Source organism: Engystomops pustulosus, chromosome 5 (genome assembly GCF_040894005.1).
Source record: "Engystomops pustulosus chromosome 5, aEngPut4.maternal, whole genome shotgun sequence".
NCBI lineage: Eukaryota > Metazoa > Chordata > Amphibia > Anura > Leptodactylidae > Engystomops > Engystomops pustulosus.
Window position 1 is genome coordinate 121,860,662 of NC_092415.1, and position 15,418 is coordinate 121,876,079.

General features: G+C 39.8%; 1 protein-coding gene across 10 annotated transcripts in view; it reads right to left on the reverse strand.

Annotated features, from left to right (window-relative positions):
* The window catches only part of ZNF830 (zinc finger protein 830), a 1,461,156-nt gene that overhangs the window by 134,836 nt on the left and 1,310,902 nt on the right, over positions 1 to 15,418 (reverse strand). For all 10 annotated transcript variants that reach the window (XR_011855817.1, XR_011855818.1, XR_011855820.1 and 7 more), the window contains exon 6: positions 10,750 to 10,831. Coding sequence is in view for 6 of the 10 variants with exons in the window: in XM_072152932.1 (XP_072009033.1) it covers positions 10,750 to 10,831 (82 nt within the window). In the remaining 4 variants the exon portion in view is untranslated. The remainder of the gene's footprint in view (positions 1 to 10,749; positions 10,832 to 15,418) is intronic.

A 15,418-nucleotide genomic window follows, 5' to 3' on the forward strand; every position in this document is an offset into this window, starting at 1 on the left:
CTCAGGTCCTTAGTGGGCCCACTGCTTGACCTACACGCAAGCTTGCAGCCGTACATACATCCCCCATTGACCACACAAGTGCGGCATCGCACCACTTTTACACGTACAAGTGGAAAAGATAAAACAGATCCTATCTTTCCCTGTGTTACGGGCCGTGTGCTGTGGATCGCTATGGAGAGGGGAGGGGTCACCCCTCCACCTTTTTATCACGGCTGACGTATGCCCACCCAGCTGTAGACGTGCAGGCATAGATCAGTGAGCATGCGGCCTTCTATTTACACACAAAATACAGTAGCACAAACTTTCATTCCTAGATGTCCTTATCAAGAGTTCCAAAGGGTGAAATTAAAACAACCATTTTTAGAAAGCCCACAAACACAAATTGTGTTCAGATTCCAATCAACGCCAGCTCTCAAGATTAGGATACCTTTTTGTTGATAATAATAATACACCGCTCAAAAAAATAAAGGGAACACTCAAGTAACACATCTTAGATCTGAATAAAATATTTTCATTGTAAGGAACAAAGTATTTAAACTAAAATGTGCTGACAACAAGATCACAAAAAAATCATCAGTGGAAATCAAATTTATCAACCAATGGAGGCCAGGATTTAGAGTGAGCCACAAAATTTAAGTAGCAAACAGACTACTCCAACTTTGATGTAATGTCCATAAAACAAGACAAAATGAGACTCAGTACTGTGTGGCCTTTACGTGCCTGTATGACCTCCCTAAAATGCCTGAGCACGCTCCTGACGAGATTGCGTTTGATCTCTTGAGGGATCCTCCCAGACCAGGATGGAGCAACGTGAAGTTGGTGGATGGAGCGATGACAGTCAGACTACAGGGGAAAGTACACTATATTTATCCAATTTGTTTTAGTACATGGTACCCCAGAGGAAGCTTGTGTATACAGGCGATACGTGTGGGGACTTTTCCTTGTCCCTGGTGCCCAGAGGTTATTTTGGGGCTATGGATTTATTATTGTTGTATTAATTGTTACCAGACTATTTGTTGTGATATGTGTACTTTATATACTTTCTAATCCCATATGCATTATTTTTCACCTGGTTATCGTCATTCAGGCTTATATTGGGCACTGGGGCCACAGTTGTATGCATCCTTGTGTGCTTTTTAATTGTTTTTAACATAAATATTTGGATTATTTAAGAAGGTTTTATATGAATTTTGATTAATTATAGACACCCCTCTTTTTTATTGTATGAATTACCAATTTAGGTGTCATCGAGCTATTATTCAGACCCTAATCTTTAAGTATTGAAAGCCTCTTTATCATTAATTCCCCTTTTAACTGTAGCTGTAAGCCACGCGGGGTGTAATCTAGCCCGTCTATACTGGTTACCTATTGGAATAAATTTAGAAGTATAATGACCCAAGATAGATTTGAATTTCTTCCATTTAACATTAATATCATCACATGACAGTATTTGATCCCAGTCTATAACATGTAGTGCAGCCCTAAATTTCTGGAAATCAGCCCTCTTAAAATTCTAAGTTTTCGATTTTCCCACCTGTTTTTGCTGTTGTTCCCTTTTTTTTGAGCAGTGTAAGCATGAAATACAACAACAAAGATACATAAAACATTACAAAACACAACACATAGAGCAGTGATGGCTAACCTATGGCACTGGTGCCAGAGGTGGCACTCAGAGCCCTTTCTGTGGGCACTCAGGCCATCACCAGAGATGACTCCAGGTATCTTCCTGCATTCCCAGACAGCCCAGGACTTGCTGTGCACAGAGCTATTTTAAAGTGACAGGACTACCTGGGATTATTTTCTGCTTTATTGGTGTCCTCAGGTGCTGGTATCAATGAAAACTGTGACAGAGAAGGGAGTATAAATCACAAATTAAATTTCTGTGCTGGCACTTTGCGATAAATAAGCGGGTCTTTGTTGTAGTTTGGGTACTCGGCCTCTAAAAGGTTTGCCATCACTGACATAGAGCATAATACAATCAATACAGACAGAACTAGAACTGTTTTACTGGGACACGTTAATATAGCATATAGCGGACAGTACAAAAGTCCTTCTTCCCTTTCAGGTGAGGGACCTTAGAAAATAGCAGAGTTTGCAGGAATCTATGATCTGCAAACTACATTTTCTCTAGGGAAAGGAAATAACTGGTTCAATGTTAGAACACTGGATGAAGTTTTTGCAGATTAATTTTAGCCCCATTTAAAAATGAACTTGTCCATATGTAATTCAGAGCAGTTATCCAACCGAAAAAAAAATCCCTTGCATATAACAAGTATCTGTATGACAAAGCAGGTGTTAGAAGCCTTACATGGTACATTTTAGTCTTTTTCCCTCTGCAAACTTTTCAAAAAGAAAATTGTCTACATAAGGGCAGGGAATTAATTTTGTAACCACAGGGGTGGATTTGGGGAGATTCACCTTAAAAGCATTATTAAGGAAATGATGGGCAGGATACAGGATTGCAGCTGTACATACGTCCCCCAGACTGTCGTGTGCATGAGCCCTTAGATGTGGGTCACAAGGCTACTGTATTTTAAGAAAGGCATACCAGAAAATACTTGACCATGACAGAACAAGCTTATTGACCCCCAAACAGAAGGCACCAGAGAAACCCTTGATTTGCTGGTAGGAACATATGATGGAGCAGCTACTACCATACAGTGTTTTTTTGCAAAATACTGGCATGTCCATAAAATGGACGCTGAGTCGTCTCCATTCTTAACTGATCATCCCTCCATAACTAAATAGAAATGAAATGAAAATGATTCACAACTGCTTGATCTTGTAGGAGCATAGTATGCAGAATGATAACTTTACCAGCAGGTTTGACAGGTTTATCAACTGCCGTTCAAAACTAAGGCACCTGGCATGAAGAAAAGAGTATGTCCAGAAAACATTCTGTGCCATATGCTGGCGAGTAGGTGACCATTTTGGGGATATAAAACATAGAACAATAAAGTGTCACTGGCGCTCCACGGAAGGAATCAAGGCAAGTAGTATATGTTATATATATTCTTTGGAGAAATCTAATTGAAGCAGTAAGAGAGATTTAGAGTTTGTGCCGCAGTACTATACAAGCATATATAAGACAACCTATGTTGTATATTTGGCCCAATGATTACAACTATGCGCGCTATATAATAATATAATAATAATAACTCCCTCTTTAACACATTCTATAGGTTTGGTCTTCGATCAATACGGTACATCTGAATTGAGCATCTACCATGCTCTCTTTTTCACTGGCCATTATGAATCCAAATATTTTATCAGTGTATTATATTCACTCCTAGGAAACTCCACACCTCCCCTTCCTTTTTTTTTGTCCTACCTTGAATTTCCGGACAATGGCATATTTTGGAATAAACCCTAACACCGCCCCTACCCTCCCCCCCTCGGCCACTACTGCTCATCATCCAGGCTGGGCAGTGCCCTTTATTCGTTTCTAACCACAGGGGAGACTCATGCCAAGATGAGACTCTACCTGGAGATGGATAAAAGCCAGCTACTTATGGGCCTTTTTAAGTGATATCCAGGCCCAGTTCTTAAACTACTTTCTTGACCATTTACAAACAGGATATGATGACTACTTGAAGATCCCTGACTAAGGTATGAATACCTCTTGCTATATGTAGATTATATCCACTTCATTAGTATTTACAATAATTGAGGGTTGTTCAATATGGCTCCTCTTGTAGCATATTCAGAATTTCGTGAATTTTCATTCTGGTTAGGCAAATGCGTTATTTTTTTTGGGAAGTCTACCATAGTATCAGTTAATTTTGTGGTTTTAATTTTTATTGCCATTACACTAAAGTCTTAAACAAATTTACCACTTGTATTCCGAGACCCCCCCCCCCAGAGCAGTCCTACAATACTGGAGACCCCCAAATCAGACATTTATTAATGGAGACCCGCAGAGGAGACTTAGTAAATGCCACAGGTCATTTACTGAATTGGGGTCCCCAAATCTTTATTCTGGTGATACGGTGCCAACCATAATTTTTCAATTTATATCTACTGGGGAGGCCCAGAGGTTTGACCATGCAGGAATGCGATCAGGCATAGATAGCCCTCCTTTTGGCTTATGCACAAGCAAGACAGACTTGGCTATACAATGGCATTTTGGTGCCCAAATGAAGTGGAGGAGGGAGGCCTGTAGCGATATTAACCCCTTCCCGACATTTGACGTAATAGTACTGCATGGCGGGAGGTGCGTTCCCGCAAAATGCAGTATTATTACGTCAAGCTTCTGGCCCCGGCTCCTGAACGGAGCCGGGGCCAGAAGCTGCGGGTGTCAGCTATATATTATAGCCGACACCTGCCTCTAACACCCGCGATCGGAGATTTCTCCGATCGCGGGTGTTAACCCCTAACACGCCGCGGTCACGCTGACCGCCGCGTGTTAGAGGCATTTAAAGCCTAGTAAAAGTGAATCGGACCCCCCCGCGGCGCTTACCGGGGAGGTCCGCTCCTCCGATCGCAGCCCCGGGACTGCCGGTGCCCGGGGCTGCGTGATCTTCATCCGGAAGCCGGGTCCCTGCTTTCTGGCAGGACCCGGCTGTAAGACACTGGGCATGCGTAGCATGTTCAGTGTCTTACATTACACAGTGCAATACTTCTGTATTGCACTGTGTAACCTGTAAAATAGCTTGAACAAGTGATCAGAAGATCACTTGTTCAAGCTTAGATGTCATTAACTGTAAAAAAAGTAAAAAAAATAAAGGTTTTTTTAAAATAAAAATAAATAATAAAAGAAAGTGAAAGTCCCCCCAAACACCACATTTCCCTGTACACAAGTAATAAAGTATAAAAAACACTAAATCACAAAAAAACCCCACTTATTTGGTATCGCTGCGTCCGTAACAATCTGTACAATAAATCCTAAACATAATTGGACCCCCTCGGTGGACGTGGTAAAAAAAAAACCCCAAAAACTTGCCAAAAATTAAAACTTTTTATCAAATTGCTTTACAAAAAATGTTCTAAAAAGTTATCCGAAAAAGTTACAAGCACCAAAATGATACCAGTGAAAAGAAAAACTTGTCACGCAAAAAATAAGCTTACAACCAGCTGCGTCAACCAAAAAATACTATAGTTATGCTGCTATAAAAATGGAAATACTAAAACAAATGCAATTTTTTCTATTCTAGTTTTCCTTCAATAAAATTGGACAAATATAAAATAAACTATATAAATGAGGTATCACCGTAATCGTAGTGATCCGTAGAATAAAGATAATATATTATTGTTATGCTACAGTGAACACCCCCCCAAAAAAATGCTAAAAATCCAAAACAAGAATTGATGATTTTATTTTCCTCCACACGTAAAAAGTTAATAAAATTGCTTCAATAAGCTAAAAACCCACTAAAATGAAGGTTTTTTTTACAGTGCATCTCGTCTCGCAAAAAATAAGCCCTTATGTATCTAAATTGCTTAAAAAATAAATAAAGATTGTATAGCCTATTCCCAACGAGCGTTGTTATAGAACGGTGCGGCGGGTAGTGACTTGCTAACACGGTTCATACAGTGATCGGGGCAAGATGGCGGCTGTTCCTGACGTCCATCCATCCTGCCCCATGGAACAGAAGGGTTACGTCCCCCCCACAAGATCGCTGCTACTGGCTCATCAATTCAGACGAGCCAATAGCAGCGAATTTACTTATGACGTCAGTAATACCGGTCACCCTGTCTGTAGACACGGTGATCGGGGCAGGGTGGCGGCTGTTCCTGACAGCCACCAATTTTGCCTTGCGGTCCAGAGGGGTTTTGTTGTCCCCCTCTGTCCATGTTTGCCGCTATTGGCTGGTCGATTTGGTCCAGCCAAAAGCAGCAATATTCGTCACAATGGGCATCGCTAGGGTGAATAAGAGCAACACTTGGCGATAATTTCCGTACGAAAAACCACGATTTGGTACTAAAGTGCTGGCCGTGTACATTGTACAGATTATGGTGTACAACTCTTACGAGCTGTTCCAATGTGCAGGTCCTGCCGTATCATTTCTCCGTTTTCAAGAGGAAGATATTAGGAAACTAATATTGGGACAAGAAGGACGGGCCCCAGTACCTCTGGTTTAGATGTTCCGGTGTTTTGCCAGGACAGCATTTTCCCGGTGAATTCTGCTGCTTCTAATGGTAGGACTCAATAAAGAGTCTGTTACAAAAGAGGAGTTAGGATGGACACTATATACTAAGGATGGACACTATATACTACTACGGTAAGAGACCTGCGACAACTCTAGAGTGACAAAAGTTTAGTTGGTCCCTTGGTATATTCTACCTCCTTATACACAACACATTCACAATTCACGCCCAACCTGTTGTGAATTAATTTCGGTAAAATGAATAATTGTAACAACTATTATGTCCCGTTGCTCCCTATACCCCTCCATTATTTCATAAGGGGCGCCACATAACTGGCACTGAACTTTCCAGAAATAATTGCAATTTCCATCTCGGACTCCATTGCACATGATATTTGGAAACCACCTATATGTTCAAAATGCTCATTTCACCACGTGTATTACACTACACCACATATTACACATTGCTAAATTCCCCAAGGGGTGTACATTCAACAATTAGGGTCACTTTTCGGGTTTTCCTCTGTTTTGGTACCACTACGGCTCTCCAAATGTATCCTGACACATGTGAAGGATTTCTGTCAAATTTGGCCTCTAAAAGACAAACATCCCTCTTTTCCTCTACTGTGCGCCCATAAAGCATTTTATATGCACATGTGGGGTACTTCTACACTCGGGAGAAATAGTTTTACACCTTTTTTGGGGTTATTTAATATATTATCCCTTGTGGCTTACAAAAATTAGGGGTAAAGTGACATTTATAGGAAAATTTTCACCTTTTTAATGTTTAGGGCCTAATTGGATCATTCACCTGTAGGGGCAAATACACATATATTACACATTGCAAAATTCTCTAAGGGGTGTGCATTCAAAAATTAGGGTCACTTTTCGGATTCTTATCTGTTTTATACCACTAGGGTTCTCCAAATGCATGTCAAACATTTCTGTCAAATTTGGCTTCTAAAAGGCAAACATCCCCCTTTCCTTTTACTGTGCGCCCATACAACATTTTATATACACATGTGGGGTACTTCTACACTCGAGAGAAATAGCTTTACACATTTTGTGGGGTTATTAAATTTTTTTATCCCTTGTGGCTATAAAAAATTAGGGGTAAAATGACCTTTATAGGAAAATGTTTACCTTTTTCCTATTTAAGTCCTAATTAAATCAAACACCTTTACGGACAAATACACATATTACACCTTGCTAAATTCTCTAAAGGGTGTGCTTTCCAAAATGGTGAAACTTGTTGGGGTTCCCCTCTGTTTTGGTACCACTACGGCTCTCTAAATGCATCCTGACACATGTAAAGGATGTTTGTCAAATTTGGCTTCTAAAAGGCCAACGCCCCTCTTTCCCTTCTGAGCTTCACTGCGTACCCATACAACATTTTATTTGCATTTGTGGGGCAATTTTATACTTGGGAGAAATGCTAGTACACATTTTTTGGGGTTGTTTCATCTTTAATGCCTTATGGGATACAAAAATTTGCCGTAAAGTGACTTTTTTGGGAAAATGTTCACCTTTTTCCTTTTAGGGACCTATTTGAAGCAAACACCTGTAGGGGAAAATACACATATTACACCTTGCTAAATTCTCCAAAGGGTGCACTTTCCAAAATGGTGATACTTGTTGGGGTTCCCCTCTGTTTTGGTACCACTAGGGCTCTCCAAATGCATCCTGACACATGTAAAGGATGATTGTCAAATCTGGCTTCTAAAAGGCCAAAGCCCCTCTTTCCCTTCTGAGCCCTACTGTGTACCCATACAACACTTTATATGCAAAAGTGGTGCAGTTCTGTGCTTAGGAGAAATAGTTCTACACATTTATGGGGGTTGTTTCATCTTTTATCCCTTGTGGCTTACAAAAATTTAGGGTAAAAGTGACTTTTTTGAGAAAATTTTCACCTTTTTCCTTTTTGGGGCCTAATTGAATCAAACACCTGTTGGGGCAAATACACAAATTACACCTTGCTAAACTCTCCAAGGGGTGTACTTTCCAAAATGGTGTCTCTTGTTGGGGCTTTCCTCTGTTTTGGTACCATTATGGCTCTCCAAATGCATCCTGTCACATGAAAACTTTTCATCCATATTTGCCCTCCAAAAACAAAACAACGCTCTTTCCATTCCAAGTGCCCCCATGTGCCCGTACAGCAGGGTACAGTGACAAAATGGGTATTGGCATACTCAGGAGGAATTGCCCTAAACATGGTAAAATGCATTTTCCTTTTTAACCCATTGTGAAGGTGCAAATTTTAGTGTTCAATGAATCTATAGTCAGATAAAATTACATTTCTGTAATTTCACTTTCATTTATCTTTCACCCTCATGAAACGTTCATAGGGTTAACAAAATTCACAAAGGTTGTTTTGAATATTTTGAGGGGTGTAGTTTCTAAAATGGTGTCATTTGTGGGGGTTTCCTGTCATGTGGGCCTTATAAAGTCACTTCTAACTAAATTGACCCTCCAAAAGTAGGTTTTGATGATTTTTGTGAAAATCTGAAAAATTGCACCTAAAGTTATAAGCCTCCTAACATCCAAAATAAAGGAAGAGATGTTTGAAAAATGATGCCAAGTTAAAGCAGACATATGGAAAATGTTAGTTATCAAGTTATTTTAGTGATATGACCAACTTTCCAAAAAGTAGAAAATTTTGAATTTGGAAAACATAGTTTTTTTCAAAATTTTTGCCAAATTTCCATTTATTTCATTAATAAATACTAAACATATTGATTAAATTTCTCAACCAACATGAAGTACAATGTGTCACGAAAAAACAATTTCAAAATCAACTGGATATGTTAAAGCGTTCCAAAGTTATAACCACTTATAGTGACACAGGGCAGATTTGAAAAAATGGGCCGTGTCAGGAAGGTGAAAAGTGGCTTCAGCGTTAAGGGGTTAACACTCGCATAGGGCAGGAACAGGCAAAGTTTCAAACAGATACATCAACTTGGGTTAAATCGTCATCTTCACTGATGTGATTCTCCAAAGAAAAGAGAGGATATTTCACTTATTCAATAACAATCAAATCTCAAGGAACACCTTTGGGAAGTTGTGCTCATATAAGGTTCACTCCCAAATACTAAATGGCCTCCACTTTCAAAGCAAAGTCCTTTTCAAGAACGCTACCATGTCCTCCAGAATATTAAAGGGTAACGCCTCTGTTTCGGACGCATTGACTTTATAGCCTGACAACATACCAAATTGTATTAATCTATTTTGTAAATAAGAAGGGGTATCAATGGTTGTGTCGGGGTATGAAGCACGTGGTCAGCAAACACCAAGAGTTTAAACTCCTTGTCTCTTAAGCAGATTATTTGTATAACTGTGTTTTTTCGAAAAAATGGCTGCAAGGGGTTCGATGCAAGGGAGGAAGAGGTAGGGGGGGCAAGGGACATCCTTGTGGTACCAATTTTATCTGAATTGGGAGAGAAGAGGTACGGGGAAGCTTAATAGTTGCTTTTGGGTGCTCATAGAGACCACTTGACTCTCGCAGAAATGGCCCATGTATACCCACATGCTGTAAGACATGGAACACAAAAGACCAGTTCTGCCACGAAGGCCCTCCCAGTGCCTAAATGAATGACGAAAGCCTGCTTGTTCATTTTGGTTTGTTAGTTATAAGGTCAATCGTCTTCCTGGTGTCGTCCCCAACCTGTAGGCATAGCATAAACCCAACATCGAATCCACCAGTTCAATCTGTTTTTGGTCTATAATTTATGCATTCTGAGATTAGGGTATTATAGGAATGGGTGAAGGTATGAGGGGGTGATTAGTGTTTCAGAAAAGTATTAAACAATTTTACTATGTGTGGTAATGGTGTCTGCAGGAACGTTTGATAGTTACTATGTTAGAGCATCGGGCCGTGGTGAATTTCTATTTGGTAAGTCCGTCACCACCCCTTCCACTTCTAATGCAGAAATGAAAGCATTAAAGGGGTTTTCCCACGAACAGAAGTTAGGTCCTACCTACAGGATAGGGCCTAACTTGCTGATCAGTGGGAGTCTCAGTGATGAAACCCCCACAGATCATTAGGTGTCCGATGGGGTCCCACGTACCTCCGTCGGACCCCTCGCCGCTCCATTAGAGTAATGGAGCATACGGCCGCGCATGACTGCTCTGCTCCATTAATCTCTATGGAGCTGACTAAGATCAGTGAGCTCCTGGTCCCTAATTGTATGTGGAGACTGGTGAACCCGCCTCTACCGGAGCAGCCTTGCCAATATTGTGTAAAACGTATTGCTTCTCTTGTAAAAATGTTGCCTAGAGAAAGTTAGAAATTTTTCCATGTTTCAGCTCAAGTTCCCGAAGTACAAATTGCCTCAGTGTGTCCGTGGTGGGATTGTCAGCCATTTTAACCTCCATATTCGTAATGGCTTTACAAAGTTCCTGTTCCTGCCACATTCATTCTTTTTTTAGTCCTGGGACAAAGCTCTATACAGTGCCCTCTCATGACTGCCCTCCTTCTCCAGCCCCCCTATCCTCTTTCTCCTCACTCTTTTTCTCCTCATTCTCCTTCTATTTACTGCGCTCAGCTCTGTTCTTCTCCAACTCCGCTCTGGTAGCAGAAGATGGTGCCTGCTTACTCAAAAAACAATGGTAGTGGAAATAATAAACAGGTAATACAATGTGGGCATCATAAGATGATGAAACTTACCTTTCAACAGGTTTTTCTATTATTTCTGCCTTCAAAATAGACCCAGAATGTGAAAACAAAAGGCTTTTGCTGTCAAAAAAGTCTAAAAGAAGAAGAAGAAGTACAACATATTATTGTTTAATTTCAAGTACAAACTGCTGAAAAACATACCTCATTTCATAGTATCATAGTTTATACGGTTGAAAAAAGAGTTCATCAAGTTCAACCAAGGAAGGGATTGGATGAGGAAGTGATTTAGGGGAACCTAAATTTTAAATATTTAACATTAAAAACCCCCTATATCAATCCATTTTCAAATCTGCACCCTTAAACTATCAGAAACTGCTTTTAGGTAGATTATAACCCCCTTGTGATCTTCATAGTAATTAAATCAAAAGATAAAGAGAAAAACCATCTTACAGCTTGTTATGCAATTTCTCCTCTGTACAGAGGGAAAGAGTGCCCTGCAGCTACCAATATTTTAGTTTCCTCTGTGGCCCCTTTTGTAGGCTATAAAATTTTAGCTTTTTGTTAGTGGGGTCATGTGTCAGCATTTTTTCTGCGGGCTGAGATGTTTTTTCCAGTGTTACCATTTTGGGGTTGGTGTTACATTTGAATATTACAGTCGATACTGAGATTCATATAATATGGACATTGTCCAGCAGATGGACATTGCCTGAAGCCTTGGAGTGGTGCCATAAAAGGCTTGTTAATGGATCATGGACTACCTAGGTACCCTTTCTCAAGGAATATCCTGTGGAATCTCCACAGGAAGGGTTTATCCATTAACTTGGGGCATAGATCAAAGGCATCAATATCCTGGTTCTCAGGAAAGCTGTGTTGTTGCAGGCCTAATTCTATTGACTCAGGAGGGTAATAAACAAACATCTGTTGTGAAAAGGGGATACATGGACACTTTCCCATGGGCAGCCCTATTGTTTCAGGTGGGCAATAAATAAGTCAACCAAGCCATTTGGGACAAAGGCCTGAGGGAAAGATACCAATTCCAAGTACGAGAGCGCCATCCTGAGAAAGGAGTAAATGACGACACCAAGGGGGCCAATATCCTATTACCGGAAGCTGAGTTGCGACAAGTCATCATGAAGGCTGGAAGATATCCGAGTAGGGGTGGAGTCATGAGCATCTGTGGGTGTGATTGTGATAACAGTTGAGCTATATATGTATGGTCAAGGAGTAGTATAGTGCTAACTTACTAATGATGGACTAACTATATAGTCTTGTGTCTGTTAGTCATGTAGTCCGAGTTTGTAGTCAGATACTGTGTGTATCTGTAAATCCCAGAATAGGACATTGAGGAGGCTTTTTATTTTGTATTACAACCTTTTCTGTATTTTGTCATCTATTATACCTTCTTAATTAAATAAGCCTTTCTCCAAACAACATTCTGCAAAGAACCCAAGAAGTTCCAATCTACTGTTACCGAGTTCCTGAAATCCAAGGAAAGATCCAGGATCCAAACCAACAATCTTTAAGGCCCAGAACAAGGAGAAGCATCGGTGAACAAGTACCACGCTGGTTCGTGAATACCGGAGACACCTGAGACGCTGACCAGACGTTCTGAGGGATACTACATCAGTGAGAGGACGCTCTTAATTGGTGAGTATGAATGTTTCTATTTGGGATTGATACATGTATTGTGTTTTTTGTATTGTGTTTTTGTTAAGTGCACTGTGTTTATTTGTTAAGTGTTAGTCTGCTAGTGTCAGTCAGTTAAGGCCTGTTATTTGTTGAATTGTTTGCCGGCAAGTTAGGGTTATTACCCTGGTGATTGAAGTGCTCATAGGATCTAAAGGATAAAACCCGACATTTCTGAGAACATAGTGAGATTGGGAATAAACCCTGAGTCTTGTGTTATTGTTCAATAGGGAATCAATTGTGGCCTGGATCGTGAATCTTGTTTGTGGATCACTTGTATGAATTACGGTCAATAACGTTATAGTTTACAATACTCTACCTGATTGTTGCCTTTAGAGTGTGACGTAGGGAGGATTGAAAAAATCCTAATCCCTGGTTAAGTGAATATCATTCACTGGTCTGTGTTTTTGTTTGTTACTGTTGGAAATTTGTTGTTGTAATTGTCGTTTAATGATATTTTAGAAGAAACATGGAAGCTATGAGAAAGTTTTTTAAGAAATGTACCTCTGCCTGTTATGTGACAAGTGCAGACGATGATACCTCATATCAGTTTAATGACCAAATTTGAGTTTGGCAGCAAAAGAGAATAACAGAGAGAGCCATTGTTGTGGTAATGAGGCCTACAGGTCTGATGACCAGGAGAGCAGAGACCATAAATGGGGGCTGAAGCAGCCAATCTGTAATGCAGAAGAGCCAGAAGCACCTCCTAAGCAAAGGTCCTCCCTACGTACTCCTGTATTAGAAGGGAATAGGCAAAGGACAGCTATTTTGAATTTGTTACAATCGGAAACTCTGTCTATACCAGATAAAACAAATCAATGCCAGGTATCATCCATTAGTCCTTCCAATAAACTGGAGTCTGTTGTTCCACAATACAGTCTGAATAACAGAAATGAGCATGCTCTAATGAGGAAATGGCTCCAGTCTCAATTTGGTAGTAAACTACAACCCCCTAGGGAAACTCATACAGGGATACCTGCAGAAATGAACTTGGTAAACGACAATGACAGAGTTAAGGAGATGCATAGAGGTAGTAATAATCCAGACAATACAAAGTTAAAAAGGGGGGATGATCTGATAAATGTTTGCAGTAGTTATTTAACTTTGTATACTGCTATCTACAAGTGTCTTGACATGTCTCAAGGAAAAAGCAATTTTGCAAATTTCATGACTGACAAATACACTTTTGTGGATTGTCCAACAAAGGTTTCTTTAAGGAATGCAAGTTCCTATCAAACATTTGTAAATAGTTTGGAGGACTGGAGTCAGCAGACCAGTCAGTATATTAAAATTCAAGAGAAGTTATTTAAATGTGCAAACACGGGTCACTTTATAAAAGGCTGTAAGAGGAGGGGAGAGGAAGAGTAGCTTCATGTAAGCCTCCCAGAGGAGGTTATCTGTTGTCATTAATCTTTTGTTAGTTTTATCTTTCAGGGATGAATGAAAAAAAAGGAAGATCAAGATCTCATAACTTACTTTATTTTCTCTTAAAGGCATTTACTAGGTGATGGTAAAGGACCTTACTAAATGTTTACATTGTTTAAGAAGTAATATACAGTCAGGTGGTCTAAATTCAATTTTCTCTAAACACCTGAACTGTTTAGCTGGGTACAATATATTACCATCTGAAAAAAGGACTTGTTTCCATTGTGAGGCAAATATCAAGGTTGCATTTTTTTATTTGTGTACTATCACACCCATTTGTGAAGGGCTGTTAACAGGACACAGTCTGATCTGTGATTATTTGCATATTTCTGAAGTTTTTTGGTGTACTTGTCTCACTGGTAATTTGGTTTCATTATTATAATTATTATTATTTTTCAATGCATGCTCCATCATACCAACAAAGTAACAACATATTGAAAATGAAACCAGCATTCAGTTAAACTTCATAAAAGAACTAACTAACAATGGCAATTCAAACTGTTCCTAATTAAAAGAATTAAAAATACATAACATAAAATTTCAAATTCTTTTAATTAGGAACAGTTTGAATTGCCATTGTTAGTTAGTTCTTTTATTATTATGAAAACTCTTTTCAGTTTAATTTTTTATTCCTTTAATTTTATTATATGTGTGTCAGTGCTAATGTTGCCTAAATCATAAATATAATTGTCATCATTTCCATAATAGCATACTTTGAGATTGATGTGCTTTGCTGAAGACATTAATGTAATGATTGTGGAATTTGTAAGCTGACTACCCAACAAGTTCAGGATATACTCTGAATCATTTAAATACCCTCTATTTTTCTCACCCTGAGCTGGTGCCATGTATATGTGTCTAAACCTACCACTTTTAAGTGGTAGGTTTCCTTTAATATAGGGTCACATCAATACAGACGTTAGTATTGCAGCATATTTCATGTAACATTTTGAGGTGAGTTTTTGAAAATATTGGCAGGGATGAATAATTTCTAAAGAAAAGGTTACAATGAAAAGAAAAGATACCACTATCCTCATACACTATGATTAAAAAAGGCTTAGGCAAGTTACCCACTTATTAGGGGAGAACGCTAACCGTTAGTGGTGGGAGTATATTTTGGGCACTACAGTGTTGTCAATGGCATAGTGAATTATTTGTGTCATCCCATAATTATTAGTGATAAGTGCTGTCAGTCGTATATTGTTTGACACATTGCTTGTATAATATAATTTGTGTACTGTCCATGCAATTAGAAGTTCAATCAAATGTTAAAGGGGTTGTCCGAGTTTAAAAAAAAAAAAAAATATATGTGGCCGGGAGGGGGGTGACTAAAACATATGTGGCCGGGAGGGGGGTGACTAAAACAATAATGTACTTACCTCCGGTGCCCTCCGGTATCCAGCGCTGGACTCAGTTCCGGCCGGACCCGACAACCTTCCGGCCCCCATACACAATGCTGTGTATAGGGACGGATAGGCGTACCCGGCCACGGCCGGCCGGAAGCTGAGTCCAGCGCTGCTCCGGCGGCCATGTTTGTTTACATGGCGCCCGGACCGGAGCGACAGCAGCGCTGGATACCGGAGGGCACCGGAGGTAAGTACATCTTTAT